This window comes from Nycticebus coucang, chromosome 13 (genome assembly GCF_027406575.1).
Source record: "Nycticebus coucang isolate mNycCou1 chromosome 13, mNycCou1.pri, whole genome shotgun sequence".
Taxonomy (NCBI): Eukaryota; Metazoa; Chordata; class Mammalia; order Primates; family Lorisidae; genus Nycticebus; species Nycticebus coucang.
This window is the reverse complement of record NC_069792.1, coordinates 62,787,535-62,809,408: the sequence shown is the minus strand read 5'-3', so window position 1 is coordinate 62,809,408 and position 21,874 is coordinate 62,787,535. Positions and strand designations below refer to the sequence as shown.

General features: G+C 39.6%; 1 protein-coding gene across 2 annotated transcripts in view; it reads left to right on the top strand.

Annotated features, from left to right (window-relative positions):
• Positions 1-21,874, top strand: part of RGS22 (regulator of G protein signaling 22) — a 203,240-nt gene that overhangs the window by 13,087 nt on the left and 168,279 nt on the right. Inside the window, exons 1-2 of one of the 2 annotated variants that reach the window (XM_053559392.1) lie at positions 13,213-13,338; positions 13,521-13,742. In XM_053559392.1, coding sequence (XP_053415367.1) covers positions 13,692-13,742 — 51 coding nt within the window. In that variant the 5' untranslated portion in view covers positions 13,213-13,338; positions 13,521-13,691. Of the gene's footprint in view, positions 1-13,212; positions 13,339-13,520; positions 13,743-21,874 lie in introns of those variants that run through there. The other variant, XM_053559391.1, reaches the window with a different exon arrangement.

Genomic DNA, 21,874 nt, shown 5'->3' with positions numbered 1-21,874 from the left:
TGGACCCATTAGGGGAGTTAGACCAGGGCACTGTCTCCCTTTCCAGGAATGGGCCTGAGTGATATACTATATTATATTCAGGGGTTCTTGTTTGATTTCACTTTCATTGTCCACTTGTACATTATAGAAAACCCAGCAGCATCAGAAAACTGCCACAACTTTACACTTCCAGATTGTGTAGTCTTTGCTCCCTTCAGTGTAGACATTGCTATTTTTGTGGATTTTCTTTCAGACTTCAGGTGAAAGGACAGGTGACTTCTGCTGAGCTCTGTGTAGTCTTGGCTTTTATCGCTCCCCTGCAGGTACCCTTCAGGAGTCCCATGCACCCACCTGGGCTGCCTCTTTCCTTTTCTCTCTCTCCAAATCCTTCTGTTTTTACCTCCACTTTTTTGTTTTTTGAGTTCCTTTGGCATCTGCATTTAGGATCACATAGTCTACCTGTTGATTATTCATTCTGTACACCAAAAGACAAGAGGAGGGAAAATGTTGTCAAGGTTCCAAAAAAAATTGGGGGGGGGAGGTTGGGGGCATGGTGGCTCACCCCTGTAATCCTAGCACTCTGGGAGGGCAAGACAGGTGGATGGCCTGAGCTCAGGAGTTCAAGACCAGCATGAGCCGGAGCGAGACCCTGTCTATAAAAAAAAAAAAAAAATAGCCAGGCATTGTGGTTGGCGCCTAAGTCCCAGCTACTTGGGAAGCTAAGACAAGAGGGTCTCCTGAGCCCAAGAGTTTGAGGTTGCTGTGAGCTGTGACGCTACGGTATACTACCGAGGGTGACAAAGTGAGACTGTCTCAAAGAAAAGGAAAAAAAACAATGGGGGTCAGGGAGAAGAAAGAATGATGTGTTATCAAAGGAAATACCTGGCAAAATTCTAGAACAGAGTAGTAATGTTTGGTTTATGCAGCAGTTCCCAACCTTTATGCCACCAGGGACTGGTTTCATCTAAGACAATTTTCTTTTTTTTTTTTTTTTTTTTGAGAAAGAGTTTCACTTTGTCATGAAGAGTAGAGTGCTGTAGCGTCATAGCTCACAGCAACCTCAGACTCAAGTGATTCTCTTGCCTCAGCCTCCCAAGTATCTGGGACTATAGGCACCCTCCACAACACCAGGCTAATTTTAGAGATGGGGTCTCGCTCTAGCTCAGACTGGTCTCGAACTCGTGAGCTCAGACAATCCACCTGACAGGCATGAGCCACTGCGCCTGGTCCTGTAAGACAATTTTTCCACAGACTGGGGGGTTGGTTTCAGGATGATTCAAACACTTTAAATTTATTGTGTACTTTATTTCTATTATTATTATGTTGTAATATACAATGAAATAATTCTGCAACTCACCATAGTGCAGCATCAGTGAGATCCCTGAGCTTATGTTTCTGCAACTAGATGGCCCCAGTGCTAACATCACCGCCTCAGCTCCACCTCAGCTCATCAGCCATCAGAGTCTCACAAGGAGCATCCAGCCTAGATCCCTTACATGCGCAGTAGGGTTCACGATTCTATGAGAACGTAACATTGCTGCTGATCTAGCAGAAGGCAGAGCTGAGGTGGGTGTCCTGGCCATGGGGAGCGGCTGTACAAATGAAGCTTCCCTTGCTGCCCCACAGCTTACCTCCTGCTGCGAGGTCAGTTCCTAATAGGCCATGGACTGGTACCAGCCTGCAGCTCAGGAGTTGTGGACACAGGGTTTAAGAGCCCTTAGTTAAGGATTAGAAGCCAGCATGGGTTTACTGAGAATAAGTGTGCCAAACTAACTGTTTTTTTGGATAGTTATGGGCTGGTATTTTAGGGAACCATAAATTTTTAATGTGTTATGATTTCAATAAGTATTATAAAAAATAATAAGTTGAATCATGTGACTTGCTGTTCTGCACACAACTCTGTACCATTACACCAAGAATAAAATCCAGAATCCTGTATGGTTTGGCTCTTTTCACCGTTCCATCTTTATTTCCTCACTTTTCTTATTGTTAATTCTTTTCCAGTCTGACCAGCCCTCTTCGTGTTTCTCCAACACAATGATGCTGAGTTTATGTTCAGGGTCTTCCGACCTGGGGTGCTCTTCCCTGAAGTGTTTGTATCACTTTCTCCCTGACTTAAGTCACTTCTGTTCAGAAAGTTTTCCCTCCAACCCTATCTAAAATAATATCCCTAACATTCTCTACTTACATTGCTTTATTTGTTTTCAAAGTCCTTTTCATTATCTGTGTAAATAGTTTTTGAATGTGTGAACTGGTTTACTAACCATAACCAGTGGGGGTTGACTTTTAATAACCTACACATCTAACTCCAGATTATTTACTATGAAAAATTCCAGACCTTCTGCAATTTGGCCTTAACTTAATCTTTCCATCTTTATCTTAGGTTTCACACTATACTCACTTCTACCTCCCCTAACCCACCAACCCATCTTGGCCACACATTTTCTCCCCGTGCAGAAGTCTCGCCATTCCAGCCTCTCTACTCAGGACCAGCGTGATCTTAGAAACATTACATACTTAATTCCTCGGTTTCTTTCTCTGTAAAAACAAAATAACCATCTTAAGAGATTATTATGAAATGAGGCAATATATATTAAGTGCCTGGCACAGGATTAGAACTTCTCTTTTTGTTTCATTTACTAACTTGTCTTCCATTTCTTTTTCTTTTTTTTTTTTACCTTTTGACACATTTTTATCACACTGGTCAACACAGCCTTCCTGGCATTCTCCCAGTTATTGTGCTAAGACATCAACATTCCACATCTATCAAGTTTCACATGTACCCCTGTAAGATGCGCCGCAGGTGTAATCCCACCAATCCCCCTCCCTCCAACTACCTTCCCCTTCCCACCCTCCCTTCCTCCCTTCTCCTTATTCTTAGGTTGTAACTGGGTCATAGCTTTCATGTGAAAGCCATAAATTAGTCTCATAGTAGGGCTTAGTACATTGGGTACTTTTTCTTCCAATCTTGAGATACTTTACTAAGAAGAATATGTTCCAGCTCCATCCATGTAAACACGAAAGAGGTAAAGTCTCCATCTTTCTTTAAGGCTGCATAATATTCCATGGTGTACATATACCACAATTTATTAATCCATTCGTGGATCGATGGGCACTTGGGCTTTTTCCATGACTTAGCAATTGTCAATAAGGCTGCAATGAACATTCTGGTACAAATATCTTTGTTATGATTGTCTTCCATTTCTGAAACACAACAGGCAATCGCTCTCTAATTAGATTGGTGGATCATTGTCAATCTAGAAGATAATCTGTGTCATACAAATCTGTCATTCATTGGCTTTGCCTTTTCAAAATCACTTTTTATCAGAGACTTGTATGAAAAGCTGCAAGAGAACCAGTGTTTTTCCAGTTTAACATCATTCAGCTAGTAAGTGGCAGGAGGCTCCGAAAGTTTGATTGTCCCAGATACACATGGCTCAAAAGTGTTTGATTGTCCTATTACACCATGAGAACTGGCAGCAGAGGAATACACTGATCGTTTGTATAACATAATGTGTCTAATTTTTATCTTTTATCTTTTTTTTGAGACAGAGTCTTACTCTGTCACCCTTGGTAGAGTGCTGTGCTATAATAGCTCACAGCAACCTCAAACTCTTGGCCTCAAAAGATCCTCTTGCTTCAGCCTCCCAAATAGCTGGGAATACAAGTGCCTGCCACAAGCCTGGCTAGTTTTTGTACTCTTAGTAGAGATGGGGTCTCACTACTGCTTAGGCTGGTCTTGAACTCCTGAGTTCAAGCAATCCACCTGCCTCGGCCTCCCTCAGTGCTAGGATTACAAGCGTGAGCCACCATGCCTGGCCTTAATTTTTACCTTTAGATGTGAATTAGACTAAAACAAACAACACTAAGATATTCTTGGTGTACCTTAATAGAAGTATAGTCAAGATCAAGAAAAATAGTAGTCTGAGCATAGAAAGCACTCAATAAATGTTTTTTTGAATAGGTTTGAATCGTCAGACCACATTTGGAATATTGTGTTCCATTTTTGGTACCATATGTTAAGAGTTTCTGTGCCAAACCAGACTCTGGGAGACTCAGCCAATGAATACTCTGGAAATCACGTCAGATGAAGAAGGATTGAAAGAAGTGTGGGTGTTTAACCTGGCTTGGGAATAGGGGGTAGGGATGAAATGGAGTAGTCCTTTTTGGGCATTTGAAGATTTAATTGAGGAAGAGGGATTAACATATTCCGTGAAACTAGAAGGCAGAACCAGGGCCATCATTTATGAGGGAAATTGATTTTTTTTTTTTTTTACTCACTATAGAAAGAATGTCAAAGTTTCTTTTTCTTTCTTTCTTTCTTTTTTTGAGACAGAGTCTCACTTTGTCGCCCTTGGTAGAGTGCCATGGTGTCATAGCTCACAGCAATCTCAGACTCCTGGTCTCAAGTGATTCTCTTGCCTCAGCCTCCCAAGTAGCTCGGACTACAGGCACCCGCCACAACGCCTACCTATTTTTTTTTTTTTTAGGAGACTGGTCTCAGTCTTGCTCAGACTGGTCTTGAACTCCTGAGCTCAGGTAATCTGCCAGCCTCAGCCTCCCAGAGTGCTGGGATTACAGGCATGAGCCACCCGTGCCTGTTCCTCTATTCTTTTTTTTTTTCTTGAGACAGAGTCTCTTCTCACTCTTACCCAGGCTGGAGTGTAGCGGCATAATCATGGCTCACTGCAGCCTCAAACTCCTGGGCTCAAGCTATCCATTCACCTCAGCCTCCTGAGTAGCTGGGACTATAGGTGTGCACCATCGTGCCTGGCTGATTTTTTTTAGAGATGAGGTCTCACTCCATTTCCCAGGCTGGTCTTGAACTCCTGGCCTCAAGTGATCCTCCTACCTTGGCTTCTTAAAGTTCTGGGATTTAGGTATAAGCCACTACTCCCAGCCTAGAAGTTTTATTTTCTAACAATGAAATGGGCTGGCTTGTGAAGGAGTAAACTCTGTGTGATTGGCGGTATTCAGGTAGAGGTTAGAAAACCATCTTACAGGAATAGTGGGTGTGCTTGCATGTCTGTCTATACCTTGGGAGACTTGACTTCCCCAACCAAAGAAAATTTGATTAATTCCTTCTCCTCTGTTTATTTTATCTTAGGAGCCACATTGTAAATGTTCTACATGCAAAGATAGGTCTATTCTGTACCTCCCAAAGCTTCTTGAGGATAATTCTGTCTTTTATTTCCACATCTTTGGTGTTAAGAACCTGGAAATAAACAAATACACCTTCTAACCTTTTCTCTTGCCTCCCTCTACCCTGACCCTCCACCAAAAACAATAATTTAAACCTGAGACCATAAGTAAAGATTATAGGACCCTTAGGTTATCTAGATTTCTGAGACTATTCCCACATCTGCAGGGACTTGCTCAAGGTCCCAGAACTGGATTGTGGTAGAAATGGGGCTAGGAATCAGGCTTTCTGGCTCCTACACTATTTCTTTCCATTACACCATTACCCCTTGGGACACATTGTAAGATCCAGAAATGGATGGCTGGTAGCCTGCCCCATGTTATTTTTTGATGAGGGGAATCCAGGACAGTTGCCGCTATTATAAATGATTATGGCACTTTCCAAATCCTAGCTTTCATAACTTCATTCTGTTTGTTCTTGCGCCAAGTTCACATTCAGATATTGTTTTCATTTGGTGTCTGGGAGGTTTTTTGCTGTCAACTCTTTATGGACAAGTGTTTGCTTATTAGGTTTTCTTTTGTGCTATAGTGTGAAAACATTTCTTTCCTTTTGATTTTGTTTTGTGTGTTTTATGCTCAGTGACTGTTGTGGGAGCGAGTAGATGAGCCCACATAGATTTACATTGGTCCTCTGTGGGTGGTTTCAAATGTTTGTGACATTTATGGTTTGCAGAAGCTGAAGGGGTGGCCTGTTCCATACCCTCCTCACAAAGATAGGTATGTCATGTGTTTGCCAGATCATGCTTAGCTATGTACTGTTGGAATTTTACCATAACTTCTTTTTTTTGGACTGATTCTCTACACTTTTTTAAAATCTGTAAACCCTTATAATTTCTTACAGCTTTATGAAGGAGTTATATGCTAGATGGATTGTTAGGGGGTGGTGGAAAGAGAGAGTACAGATTTGAGGAATGAGTGGGAGGAAGGGAGATGAAGGGTTTTGCCAAAATTTAAATACTCAGAGACTGATTTTTAAAGGTGTTGATAGAGCCCTAGGTAACTGCTTAGTTCAGCATTTATACCAATGGGTGTTTTGAGAAGCCGTGTAGGTCAAACATAAAGCATTCAAATCACCTAATGTAACTCATTTTATTAACTAAGAATATTTTCTATACATTTTACATGGCACATTTTTCCATCTAGTCTATTGGTGAATATGTCTAGTAAACAGTTTATGGTTAAACATCTAAAATGACAATTAAATTTAGATTAAAAGAAGTTGTTATTGGTAACTGAGTTGTTATACTCAAGTAGTCAAAAGTTTTTATTCACTGACTAGGGATTTGTGTTTAAAATAAAGTTTTGGAGCTCAATTAATAGAGACAGAGTTGGAGCAGAGATGAACATGTATTAAATTAACCTAGTCATTAGTTTTTAATTTAAATACTGTTCAGCTAAATCATTTGGCACCCCATGAGTGTCGTTGGTGCTGGGCTGGCAGTTTAAGTACATCACTAATTATTCACAGGTTTTTTTTCCCTTCCCTTTTCAAAGAAATGTGGAACCAGCAATTTATTGTGGTAAAAATATTTTCATGCACTTGCTTTTTCTGTGAAAATATTTTTTGCACATGGATGACAAGTTAGCTTTCACCACCTTCACGTCAGTTCGTTTTAGAACATTTGGAAAATGATACCCTTGAAATGAGAAAATTAAGTAAGGGAAAGAGCCGTCTGTAACAACTTGCAGAGGATTGCGTTCGGGGCTCAAGCCGAAGATTTTTCCTGTCGTATGATTAAAACCTTGAGTGTTCTCTAACTCAGCTAGCTCAGCTTTTTGGGGAAAAGACTTCCTACATCACTCATTTCCATCTCCCCTGTGCTATTCGTCTTCTTTTGTCACATACTAAACTAACTAGAAATTTTGTAGGTAAGCTCAGAAGTGGTAAAAACAAAGGACTTGATGGGTAAGAGAGATTCTTTTTTAAGCAGACTGTAGGAATTTGGGTAATATGGACAGACCAGGGTTCTTTCTTCCTGGTATGGCTGGCATCATCACATGTCTGAATACTCATGAGAGTCAGCGTGAAGGAACAGACTCAGCGTGGCCTTTGAAGTTTGTCTTAACCTGGATTCTGCATCTTCTCTATTAAGACCTCTTTGGTTGCTCCCATCATTCTAAAGCATTGTTATTTAAACTTGAGCATGCGTTAGAATAATCAGAGGGTTTGCTAAGAGTCGGAATGCTGGCCCCCTTCCCCAGAGTTTCTGATTCTAAGGGGGGGGGGGCACTGGAGAATTTGCATTTCTAACAGGCTCCTATGTAATGCAGCTGCTGCTGGTCCAGGGAGCACACTCTGAGAATCTTTGATTCCAGAGAGTAAGTTGAGAGTTAGCATGTTCAGGCGTCCTCAAACTTTTTAAACAGGGGGCCAGTTCACTGTCCCTCAAACCGTTGGAGGGCCGGACTATAGTTTTTTAAAAAAAAAACTATGAACAAGTTCCTATGCAAACTGCACATATCTTATTTTGAAGTAAAAAAACACAATGGGAACAAATACAATCACACTGCCCATGTGGCCCGCGGGCTGCAGTTTGAGGACCCCTGGTTTCTCCCCAGGCTTATATCCTGCTATTCTGCCCTCAACATTAAACTTCAGCCATGTCTCATGTTTGCAGCTCACCAAAAGTGCCCTTTTATTTTGTATTATTATTTTTTTTTTTATTGAGACAGAATCTCATTTTGTCACCCTCGGTAGAGAGCCGTGGTGTCATAGCTCAGAGCAACCTCTAACTCTTGGGCTCAAGCAATTCTCTTGCCTCAGCCTCCCAAGTAGCTGGGACTATAGGTGCTACAACACTTGCTACTTTTTTTTGTTTGTTTGTTGCCAGGTTCGAACCCACCAGCCTCTAAGTATGTGGCTGGCGACCTAGCCACCAAGCAACGGGCACCCAGCCTTATTTTGTACTCTTACATCTGATGCATGGCCATCTCTTTTGATGACTTCCCGTCTCTTCCTCGTCTACTTGACAAATGCCTGTTCATTCCCTGAGAGCCAGCTCTAGCATCCCACCTCGACATCTGCCCTAATTTCTGGGGAGAGATAGTGAATCCTTCTGTGCCATCACACTGCTTTGTACACACTTCTCTTGTGCTCATTATGTGTTAAAGTAAGTTGCACTATATGTGCGTTATCATCCAAATCAAACTATTCATATTCTGTAGAGAGTGAGGGTGATTTAAAAGGTGAAGACGATTTTGTTGTACCAGTCTGTGAATGTGTGGACTGCACAAGGTGTGTGATGGAAGATGAGAATCTGTCGTTCTCTTGGTGGGTCTCCTCCTTCCTGCTTCTCACAGCATGTGGTCATCTCCTCCTGCACAAAGAGAGCTTTAAACACAAGCCCACTCCTTCTTCTGGTCCTTAATTGAATAATTAGTGACCTATTTCAATGCTGGAGAAAAAATTGACTGTGGTCAACTTCTTGAGAACATTATTGAGGATAACTCATGGTACTTTCATGAGTGCTTTCAAGAATTTCAAGGGACAATTTTGACTAAATTTTGACACTATGTGCTGACATTAGGATCCATTCCCCTTTTAGGATGGGCTTTATTATCTATTGTATATTTACATTTCTTTCCTCCTCTGTTAGATTGTATGTACTCTGAGGCAGGATTCATGCCTCATTCTTTTCAGCGGAGGTTTTGAGAAGGGTGCTATCTATTGCCTCACTCAGTATATTATATACTTACGAATAAATGAATGAACTCACTTAGCATATTAGATACTTATGAATAAATGAATGAACTAACAAAGGAGAAGGAGAGCTGGGTGGTCTTATTGGAGAGGAGAAGGTGTAGACTCTTTTCCTGGAGAGACAGTCTTGACTGACGGAGCATCAAACACAGAAGACAGCTTAGGATTATGTGGTTAAAAATCCCCTTTTACCTGATAGGGCTCAGAAAGGCAAAATGATTTGCCCAACATTTCTTGCATTTAATCATTCAGTTTCTCCTTCCCTGGGTAGTTTCCAGTTTAGCCAAATCCCTTTTAGAGTATGATAACTAGACCAGACATTATAGTCTAGTATTGTGATACTAGAATACCCTGTCTCTGTGGACATATTTCCCCTTTGGCATTTGCATTTACACTAATTTTAATTTATTTTCAGTATTTTGTTGATTATTTTCATCATAGAGAAAAATGAGTGATTATGTACTTGTTCCTTCAACAAGAGCAGAAATCGTTTTTTATTCATTTTTGTATCTTCTCGAATGGGGCAATACATGGCACTCGGGCATTTCCATATTTTGCTATTGTTGAGATGAATTAACTGGGAAAAGCTTTGAGTCAGTTATCTGCCCCCTCTTTTATCTTAGAATCACGGTGCTATGAAGGAACTTCTAAGATCTAAGCTAACACATGGCTTTTTAAATTGGAAAACACTTATTTACCTTTGGCAAGATCTTTGCCCCATTTCAATTAGTGTCACAGAGAGAAATTCCGAAGTTTATAAATATTTGAACATACATACATCTCTTTTTTTATAAATAGGAGCATTTCATGTCCTTTTATCATAAACACAATTCTCATTTTCCCTTTGTTGTAAAGTTCTTCTTTTTGATGAGGTCCTCTCCTCTCTTTCATGTACTTAAATTCTTCAGCTTTTCTTCCTCAGAATGGATATGTTCTTCTTTCCTCATCAACTCCATTCAGAATGTAAGTATTTTTGTCACAGATGAGTGGGAGAACCTAAGTTACCCATAAAACCTAGAGCGTCTGGAAAGTACAGTTTTTAGTTTTCCAGGCTTCACATTTCAGGAGGTTGGAATGGATCCTAAGTGAGCCAGTCCACAGTAGGTACAGCAAGCCTTAACTAAAATTATGTGCCATCCTGGGTTTAAGCAGTTTCATAGTCATAAATCCAGGCTTCTGTGTTGTAAGCTCCTTAGAGCACTTGCTATACAGCCATGAAGAGGCCATTTAATCTTGCTCAGCTGCAGTTTTACTTTGTTAATTATAAAAGTAATTTGTAACTATCTGCCTTAAACCCTGGCCTGACCCTCATGTGTGATGGGGACAGTCTCCCATCCAGAAAGTTAATAATTACTACATTAACCCTGGCTGTACTAGCAGCAGCTCTGAGATAGCGCCTCCCCCGAGCGTGGTGATGGCTCTTTTTGTGGGATGTCAGCAGAATGGTCTACCTCACGGCTCATAAGCTGGCAAGCAAACGCTCTGTCTTGCAAACCCTGCTAGCAGACTCTTCCTAAAACACAAATTGGAAGTTACATGCCTACTTAGAGTTTTTGCCATGCCTCCCTGTTTCCCAGAGGATTAAGATTAAAAACTATACTTTTAAAAAATGACGTGCAAAGCCTTCCATGGTCTGGTTCGCTCTATCTTATCCACTCCAAGTCTTCTCTGTTCTTAAATTATTCTAACTGTAGCTAGGCTAGTTCTAGTCCAACTACATTGAACTGCTGAGGGTTACCCATGTGTAACATGTTGCTTCCTGCCTCTGTGCCCTTACTAGTTAAATCAGAGTAAATAAGAGCCTAGGCTTTGGGATCAAAACACCCGGCCACCCTAACTTCATAGGGCAGCGGTTCTTAACCTGTGGGTCGCGACCCACAGGAACTGTATTAAAGGGGCGCAGCATTAGGAAGGTTGAGAACACTGTCATAAGGTCATTACTTAGCAAAGCACTTGGCATAGAGAAAGTGGTCTAAGGGCATGCTGGTTTCATCACATCTGGGGCAATCCAGTACAGAAGGGGAAATGTTCTCTCCATTAGGAAGCGCCTCTGAGCAGCAGGCTGACTGACTTGTCCCTAACCTACCACTTTATAGCTCTGAGTCCATGGGCTGTCGTGTAACCATCCCGAACTTCAGTTTCTGTAAAGTGCTATCTATCACACGCCTACCACATATTAGGTGTTCAGGAAATGGAAGTTCTTAACACTCCTATTATTTCTGCCAACTATACCTTAACTACTTACTAAGTAAGATTGGTTACCAGGGTCTTAGAGTGTCAACAATCCCTCTCAATTTTTTTTACTTAAGCAGTTTTTTCTTGGTTAGTAGGAAATAACTCCTCCTTCCCTCCCTCCCTCCCTTCCTCCCTCTTTCCTTCCTTCCTTCCTTCCTTCCTTCCTTCCTTCCTTCCTTCCTCCCTCTTTCCTTCTTTCCTTCCTTCCTTCCTTCCTTCCTTCCTTCCTTCCTTCCTTCCTTCCTTCCTTCCTTCCTTCCTTCTTTCCTTCCTTCCTTCCTTCTTCCTTCTTTTTTTTAGAGACAGGATCTTGCTATGTTGCCCAGGCTGTATTCAAACTCTTGGTTCCAGGCAATCCTCCTACTTAGCCTCTTGAGTAGCTGGGACTACAGGTGCACATCACTGCACCCTGTGCAGAAGTATTTTCTTTATCCTTTGAATTAACCAGTTGTCATTCTTTGGTTTGGATTATTAGAGCTGAAAAAAGAGATAGGAGGCTGAAAAAAGAAAAGAAAGCAATAAATAAAGATCAAACTTGTTCTCTTGCTCCATTGAGGGAAGAAATCTTTTCACATTATACTGCTTCATTTCCTCCACCCCCATCAATATTTGATGTCCATTTAATTCCTTTCCTTTCTTCAATCAGATAAAAATATTCTCTGATGTCAGCAGATTCTTTTATTTCATTAATCTGGTGAATATAGTTCAGGGATATTTATGATGTTTAGGTAAGTGGTGCCTGTTGCAATTCCATGTTTGAAGACAGATGCAGTGGAAATATATTTATTAAAAAAACTTTATATACAATTTATTGTTAATTATTCTCATGTATTCATTGAGCTGTATACTGTTCACTTTGGGCAAAAATCTTAGACCTAAGGCTTTTTCACTATGGACTGATATACATCTTATTTTGAGACAGAGTCTTACTCTGTCACCCAGACTGGAGTGCCATGGTGTCATAGCTCACAGCAACCTCAAATTCTTAGACTTAAGTGATGCTCTTGCCTCAATCTCCAGAGTAGCTGGGACTACAGGTGTGTGCCACCATGCTCAGCTAGTTTTTCTATTTTCGGTAGAGATGGGGTCTCGCTCTGGATCAGGCTTGTCTCGAACTTCTGAGCACAAGGTATCCACCTGCCTGGACCTCCCAGAATGCTGGGATTACAGGTGTGAGCCACCACGTTCAGACCTGATACTCATCTTGAACTCTATTGTCCATATACTTTAAATTACTTAGAAGGGGAGATAGTTGACAGCCACACTTTAGAGATGTGATACTGACATTGAAATAAAAAATATATATACATGTATGCTCATATTTCTAGCTCTAATTTTACTGTGAAATTCTATCATTTATTATGACTGTAGTATGTCTAGCAATCCCTTAGTAAAACTTGGAAGAATTAACTTCTATTTAGAACACTAGTGACTCAAGGGGAAGAATTTAATTTTATTTATTATTTATTTAGTTAGTAAATCATAACTGTGTACATTGATGCATTTATGGGGTTCAGTGTACTGATTTGATATACAATGTGAAATGCTTCCAAGGGGAAGAATTGAATGTCTTCTATCCCCTGGCTAAACATGTATAAATTAATCTACATGAAGAATCAGTTCACTGAAGGTGACTAAAAAAGTGAATATTCTGAAAAAGGGGCTTGATTTTAGATTTGGAGGGCAAATGAGACAAGGCATGGGCCTGTCTACCACTTACTTCTTAAGGAGATGGAAGCCCCAAAGATGCTGAATGATTTACTGAGAGTCACAGAGCTATTCATTCATAAGCTGGCATTCAAGCTCAAGACTCCTGACCTGTTGTATATTAACTGGCTGGCTTTAAATAAAAGTTGGCAGGATTTAGAATTACTGAGAAAAGCTTATAAACGTTAATTCTCTTTTACTCTTTTTCTAAAATTTTTTGTCCCAGTGTGAGGAATGGTGTTGAAATTGTCTTAAATGAGGAACACATTGCACTTAGTTTTCTCCTTTGGGGCAAGGGAGATTGTTAGATTTCATGATTCCTTGGCATGAGAGATATAACAGGAGCATTATTTCTTCCTTACTCATTCTTCCCTAGTAATGCCACTTCTAACAGGGTCACATTGCTTCATAGAGACCAGGTGTCTATCTCTTTCCAGTTTCAAAGAATTGTGGAGGTTACATGAAGGAAGTTTCTTCTATAACATGCCTTGAGACTGACTTGTCGCATAAGTACTTTGGTGAGGAAGGGTTCGGAGGATTCCCTTACTTCTAGTGAAGGGGTTTCCTAGCTCCTAAAAGGGAAGAGGAAATGGTAGAAACACAAATCTCTGTGAGGTGTACATGTGCACACGTAAATATAAAGTCTTCCTAGAGACAATTTCTGAGTTAAAATTTTAATTTCCACTCATTCATTTTACAGACCTTTTCAGAGGCAATTCGATTTAATGTAGATTATGGAGTTTTTGAAGTAATTAATGACGCTCCACAACTTCTGGAAAAGCAACTGAAAAAAATTCTACAAAACCAGCAACCTCGAAATCCTATCTATGATGTTGTAAGGAAAGAAAAGCATGATGTTAAACCTGTTGAAATGAATGTCCCCTGTGAAGATGAGACCATCAATGTCAACTACAGTATTATGGTAAGGAAGTATACTTGGGTGTAGATCTTGTTAGGATGAGAAAGTACTTGGTGAAATTAACATGAGTTTCTTTAGGCTTCCTTTTCAAAATGTTGCCGTATTTATTAAATTGTGTTGTACTTACGCATAGTATTTTTTGTTTTTGTTACTGTTTATATATACGGGAGTTAATATATATATATATGTACACACACACTCACACACATATATATATATTTTTTTTTTTTTTGAGATAGAGTCTTGCTCTGTTGCTTGGGCTAGAGTGCAATAGCATCATAGCTCAGTGCAACCTCAAATTCCTGGGCTCAAATGATTTTCCTGAATCATTTGAGTAGATGAAACTGCAGGCTTATGCCCCATGCCTGACTAATTAAAAATAAAATTTTTTTTTTAGTAACGGAGTCTCATTGTGTTGCTCAAGCTGGTCTCAAACCTTTGGCCTCAAGTGATCCTCCCACCTTGGCCTCCCAAAGTGCTAAGATTATAGGCATGAGCCCCTGTGCCTGGCCTACACATAGTATTTGTTAAGCATTGTATCATCTTTTTGAATCTAATGGCCAGTTTAGTCTACCAGTTTTGTTGATGTTCTGTTATGAGTGTGAGAAGATTCATTTAATTTACTATGAAAATTTAGAATATTAGGTTAGTTTTGGGCCATATAAATATATGTATCATTTATTTTATAGTGTAGATATATTCTAAAAAATTTGTGGGTAAACAGAAAACTTACTTCGTTTGGGTTTTAAATCAATCCTATCAAGCAGTTGGGAATTGAGACTTTTTTCCCCCAGATTGATCGTGAGGGTACAATTAGGTTACAGTGTTTGCATTTGTTAAGTGGCGTCCCTATTGTAGTTGTGTCCCACACCCAGGAGGTGTGCCATACACTCTTACATTGTGCCCATGAACTGGGAGCACACCATTCCCTCTCTCTCTTTCTTTCCCCCCTCCCCACAACTGTGGGCGTGTATTAGATCATCTACTGGCTTCATATTAGCATTGAGTATATTGGATACTTGCTTTTCCATTCTTGTGGTACTTTACTAAGAATAATGTGTTTCAACTCCATTTAGGTTAACATGAAAGATGTAAAGTCTCCCTCTTTTTATGGCTGAATAGTATTCCATGGTATTTGGGACTTTTGACCCCAAAGTTACACTATATGCCTTTGATTTCCTTGGCTTTAAATTCTAATCTTAGGGGCCAGGTGTGGTGGTTTATGCCTGTAACCTAGCATTCTGGGAGGTTGAGGTGGGTGGATTGCCTGAGCTCATAGTTTCAAGACCAGCCTAAGCCAGAGCCAAGACCTTGTCTCTAAAAGTAGCCAGGTGTTGTGGCAGGCACCTGTAGTCACAGCTATTTGGGAGGCTGAGGCAAGAGGATCACTCGAGCCCAAGAGTTTAAGGTTGCTATGAGCTATGATGCCACAGCACTCTACCCAGGGCAACAAAGTGAGACTTTGTCTCAAAAAAAAAAAATCTATTCTTAGCTTTTAGATTTTTATCTCCTTACATGAGGCTAGAACACATGGTTTCTAATATTGGCTCTTCAACTTGTCCTTGAACAAGTCACTTTGATAAACTTCATTTCATCATAAACTTCATTTCATCATCTGTCAAATGATGCATTTACTATCTACTACTTAGGCTTATTGTGTGGATCAAATGAAAATAATAATGAATATTTATCAATTCTATTTTCCATTGATTTAAAATGTCTGATAGAAATAGGCTAAAATATGTCTAACACATAAGACATAGATGTATGTCAGCCTCTTCAATTCTTCAAATGTATTGTCTATCTTTCTTATTAACTTTCATAAAATTAAATGTTAACAATAACTATGTTACAGCATTGCTTTGAAGCCCAAACAAGGAAAAATATTCTGAACTATATAGCACTATATAATTGTTAATTAAAAACATTTTTACTAGGTACAATAGTGATATTTGTTTATTCACTTTGTTTGGTAATTGAAATAAAAAAGATCTACTGAGTAATCTTAAACAGTGCATTTCTTTTTTTTTTGTAGAGACAGAGTCTCACTTTATGGCCCTCGGTAGAGTGCCGTGACCTCACACAGCTCACAGCAACCTCCAACTCCTGGGCTTAAGCAATTCTCTTGCCTCAGCCTCCTGAGTAGCTGGGACTACAGGCGCCCGCCACAACGCCCGGCTATTTTTTGGTTGCAGTTTGGCCGGGGCTGGGTTTGAACCCATCACCCTCGGTATATGGGGCCGGCGCCCTACCGACTGAGCCACAGGCACCGCCCTAAACAATGCATTTCTAAGTAATCCTAGGTCAAAGAGTAAGTCTCAAGGGAAATTGAAAATTATGTGGAATTTCATAAAAATTAAAATGTAATACCAAAATTTGTGGGATGCAACTAATTTAGTTCTTAAAGAGAAATTTATAGCAGTAAGTGCTTCTAATAGAAAAGACTAGATATCTCAAGTCTTTGATTTGCTTTTCACTATAGTAAGCTAGAAAAATAAAGATAGATTAAATCAAAAGCAAAGAAATAAAGAACAGAATCTATGAAATTTTTGAAAATATAAAACAAATGGGAAATAGCAATGAAAATAAAGACTTGCTTATTATTTTTTCTTTGGAAAAAAATCAATAAAATTGATAAGCTTCTAGCTTTACTGATGAAGAAAAAAGAAGATATAAATGACTAGTATCAGAAATGAAAGAGGGGATGTCATTACAGATCCTATGGACAGCCAATAAAAAATAAGTGAATATTACAAACAATTTTATGTCTGCAAACTCAATAAACTTAAATGGAATGAGCATATTCCTTAAAAGATGCTCGCTCAAGGGGATATAGATAATCTGAATAATCCTATATCTATTAAAGAAATTGGATTGATAGTTTAAAATCTTCCCACAAAAACAATTCCAGGTCCAAATGGCCTGACTGGTAAATGCTAACAAACAGGTAATCCCAAATTTATGAAAACTTTTCTAAAAAACAAAAGAAGAAGGATCAATTTCCAGCTTATTTTAGGAAGCTAGCATTACCCTGATGATAACAATAAAGAGATTTCAAGAAAAGGAAAGCCCTATAAATATCTCTGATGACAACAGACGCAAAAATTCTCAAAAAGTAAGTATATTGAATCCAGCAGTGCAAAACTTCTATCCTGTTTAAAAAGATAAAAGGCATAAATTTTCATAACTTTGGATAAGGTGTTAGTTTTTTAGATTAAACACCCAAAGCACAAGGAAAACAAGAAAAAAATAGACAAAATGTAAATCTTTTATGGTCCAAAGGATAATACCAAGAATGTAAATAGATACCCACGGAGTGGAAGAAAATATTGGCAAGTCATATATTTGAGAAGGATGCGTATCTAAATGATATAAAGAACTCTTACAATGTAATAATAGGCAACCCAATTTTAAAAATGTAGAAGGGACCTAGAAAGACATTTCTCCAAGGAAGAAATTCAAATGAGTATAATAAGCACGTGAAAATGTGTTCAGTATCTTTATTTTATTTTATTATTTTTTTTATTTTTTGCAGTTTTTGGCCGGGGCTGGGTTTGAACCACCACCTCTGGCATTTGGGGCTGGCGCCCTACTCTGTTGAGCCACAGGTGCCACCCAGTATCTTTAATCATAAGGGAAATTCAGTCAAATGCAGAACAACTGGAACTCTTACATTGTTGGTGAGAATTCCATTTTGGAAACCAGTTTGGCGATTTTTCTAAGTTAAACATATGATACTATCCATCTGTCCTATTCATGTTTATTTTATTTTATTATTTTCTTTCTTTTTTTTTTTTTGCAGTTTTTGGCTGGGGCTGGGTTTGAACTCACCACCTCCGGCATATGGGGCCAGCACCCTACTCCTTTGAGCCACAGGCACCACCCTATTTATGTTTACTACCCAAAAGAAATGTGAATTATATTCACCAAAAAACCTGTATGTGAGTGTCTGTAGTTGCTTTATTCATAACCACAAATGTTGGAAGTTATCCAAATTGCATTAACTGGGAAATAGATAAACAAACTGAGTCTATATATCCATACAGTGGACTATTACTTAGCAATGAAGAGGAATGTACTACTGATACACAGAAGAACTCAGATCAATCTCAAATGCTTTATGCCAACTTAAAGACACCAGAATCAAAGTTTGCTGTCTATATTGATTCCATTTATGTAACATTCTGGAAAAGGCAAACCTAGAGAACAGATGAGTGATGTTGCCAGGGTCTGGGGTTGGAGGAAAGTGTTATCACAAAGTGGCATGAGAAATTTAGGGGCAGTGTTGGAACCACTGCGTATATTGATTGTACTATGTATTCCCGTTACACAATAGCGTGCATTTGTTGAAACTTGTAGAACTCTATGCTAAGAAGGATGGATTTCACTGAATGTAGTTTATACTTCAATAAATCTGACTACACAAAAATGTCTATTGGCTGATAATCATACTTTATTTGGTTTCCTTGTACATCTAAATATAATTTTTGTTAATCTGATCCAATAGGCATTTAGACAGGCTGTCTACTTGATAGTTCTAGAATGATTTATCTAAAGCCAGTTTCCTCCAATCTTTTAATTATCTCTTTTTTCTTTCTCATCCAACTTTAAAAACAAGTTTAAGTTTTTTTTATTAAATCATAGTTGTGTACATTAATGCAATCATGGGGTACAATGTGCTGGTTTTATATACAATTTGAAATGTTTTCATCAAACTGGTTAACATAGCCTTCATGGCATTTTCTTTCTTTCTTTTTTTTTTTTAATTAAATCATAGCTGTGTACATTAATGCAAACATGGGGCACCATACACTGGTTTTATAGACCATTTGACACATTTTCATCACACAGGTTAACATAGCCTTCCTGGCATTTTCTTAGTTATTGTGTTAAGACATTTATATTCTACACCTAGTAAATTTCGCACGTACCCTTGTAAGATGCACTGTAGGTGTGGTCCCACCAATTACTCTCCCTCCACCAATCCTCCCCCTCCCCTCTCCTCCCTCTCCCCTTTCCCCTTCTTCTTGGGCTATAATTTGGTTATAGCTTTCATAAGAAAGCTATAAATTGGTTTCATAGTAAGACTGAGTACATTGGATACTTTTTTTCCATTATTTCTTTCTTATTAAATCATAGCTGTGTACAATAATGCAGTCATGAGGTACAATGTGCTGGTTTTATGTACAGTTTGAAATATTTTCATCGAACTGGTTAACATAGCCTTCATGGCATTTTCTTAATTCTTGTGTTCAGACTTTTATATTCTACATTTCGTAAATTTCACCTGTACCCTTCTAAGATGCACCATAGGTGTGGACCAACTAATTACCCTCCCTCCACCCATCCTCCCCTCTGCCCTCCCTTCCCTTGCCCCTTTCCCCATATTCTTGTGCTGAGATTGGGTTATATCTTTCATATGAAAGCTCTAAATGAGTTTCATATTAGGGCTGAGTACATTGGGTACTTTTTCTTCCATTCTTGAGATACCTTGCTAAGAAGAATGTGTTCCAGCTCCATCCATGTAAACACGAAAGAGGTAAAGTCTCCATCTTTCTTTAAGGCTGCATAATATTCCATGGTGTACATATACTACAATTTATTAATCCATTCGTGGGTCAGTGGACACTTGGGCTTCCTCCATGACTTAGCAATTATGAATTGGGCTGCAATAAACATTCTGGTACATACATCTTTGTTGTAATATGATTTTTGGTCTTCTGGATATATTACCTAGTACAGGAATTGTAGAATTGAATGGCAGGTCTATTTTTAGATCTCTAAGTGTTCCCCAAACATCTTTCCAAAAGGAACGTATTAGTTTGCATTCCCACCAGCAGTGTAGAAGTGTTTCCTTTCAAAGGTATTAGCAAGAAAAGAACAAGTGATCCCATCTCAGGGTGGACAAGGGACTTGAAGAGAAACTTCTCTGAAGAAGACAGGCACAAGGCCCACATCCTTAATCATCAGAGAAATGCAAATCAAAACTACTTTGAGATATCAAGTTTAAGCTTTAAATAATTTCATTTTAGGTAAATTATTTTTGTGTTTCTTCTTTTTCTTTCATTCTTTCTTTTTTTTTTTTTTTTGAGATGGAGTTTCACTCAGTTACCGTGGAGTTGAGTGCGGTGGCATCATAGCTTACAGCACCCTCAAAGTTGGGCCAAAGCAATCCTCTTGCCTGAGCCTCCTGAGTAGCTGGGACTACAGCCTCCCTACACCATACCTGGCTATTTTTTGTTTTTTAGAGACATGGTCTTGTTCTGGCTCAGGCTGGTGTCCAACTCCTGGGCTCAGGCAATCCACCTTCCATGGCCTCCCAAAGTGTTAGGATCATAGGCGTTATTTTTGTGTTTCTTATATTACTAAATTATTTTGGGTTGATCAGCATTGTTCTGTATGTTTTGGGTCTTTACATGTATGTTAAAAAACCTTGATGGGCCAGACACAGTGGCTCATGCCTGTAACCCTAGCACTTTGGGAAGCCAAGGCAGGTGGACTGCCTGATCTCAGGAGTTGGAGACCAGTCTGAGCAAGAGCAAGACCCTGTCTCTAAAATAAATAGCCCAGCATTGTGGCAGGTGCCTGTAGTCCCAGCTACTCAGAAAGCTGAGGCAAGAGGCTCTTTTGAGCCCAAGAGATTGGTTGCTGTGAACATTGATGCCATGGCACTCAACCCCAGGGTGACTGAGTGAGACTATGACTTAAAAAAAAAAAGAGAGAATGAAGTATAGGTAAACTTCATTAGATAAATACTGGGCAAATTGACTTTGATTGAACTGACTAGTAGTCCAGGTCACATTATAGTCTGTAGCGGGATGCTGTGCTCATAGGAGTCACGAGTCCAGCCCGGTCGTCAGTATGTAACATATGTGGAATCTTTTTCACTTTAGATCTCACCAATAAGCAAGGAGACAGTCAACAAGCTGCAGCTGATGAGGTCTGGCTGTTTTAATAGTTCTCTTTGTTCTTTCATTTCTAAGAAGACAGTGGTCAGTAAAGGCAAATGGATGTTTTGTGATGACGAGGAGCAAACCATCATGTGCCCATTTTTCCAATCCTGGGAGCTTAATGACTTGGTGCCGTGCATCAGCAATGCCGAGCACACGTGCACCCTCCCGACTGTCAGCTTATCAGACATTGGCACTGCTGAGTGCGGGCACCCGGTTTTCTCAGGCAGTTAGCCATGGTCTGCGTGTTGACGCTGATGCTGATCTCATAGCAAAAGTATTGCTTTGCCAAATAGTCCATGGAAGCCTCATACACACGGTCACACTTCCCTCCCTGAGTTGGGTATTACATTGGTTGTTTTATTTATCAGTAGCTTTTGTTTTGTGTCCTATGTACTGGCATTCTATAGAATTCTGAAAAAAAGTGAATATACGCAAAAATGGACTCAATAGTAAATATTTTAGGATGAATAACAACTTAATAACTCTTCAGCAATTTTGTATTGCTCTCACAACCTCAAGATAAAATTTAACATCCTAATACTATTTGAAGTTAATACTATTTAATGTCCTGTTCATAATCAGACCAGTGCCCTGCTTCTCCCACCTTCCTCCTTCCATCCCTCAAATCTCATCCTGTGACCTGAATCATGGTCCTGCCACACTCACTATTTGTTTCCTCTCCTGCTCTCCTGCTGTTCGGCTCAGCCTAGCTGGTCCTGCTTCAGGTCAGGGAGTGAAGGGCGTTCCCTAGGAAACCTTTGCGGGGCTCAGTACCCATGTGGGTCCTACAGAAGCCTCTGTACCTTGGCACTTGTAACTCTCCTATTTTGTTAACCTTGACATCTCTGGGAGAGTGCCTGGGAATGTTAAACATTTGACAAAAAAAAATTTTTTTTTCTAGAGGAACAAGGGACCTGTAGGCTTGTTCCCTGTGGCTCAGTGGTTAGGGTGCTGGCCACATGCACTGGGGTTTGTGGGTTCAAACCCAGCTGGGGCCTGCTGAACAATGACAACAACAACAACAACAAAATAGCCAGGCTTTGTGGTGGGTGCCTATAGTCCCAGCTATTTGGGAGGCTGAGGCAAGAAAATCACATAAGCCCAAGAGTTTGAGGTTGCTGTGAGCTGTGATGCCACGGTACTCTACCAAGGGTGACAAGTGAGATTCTGTCTCAAAGCAAC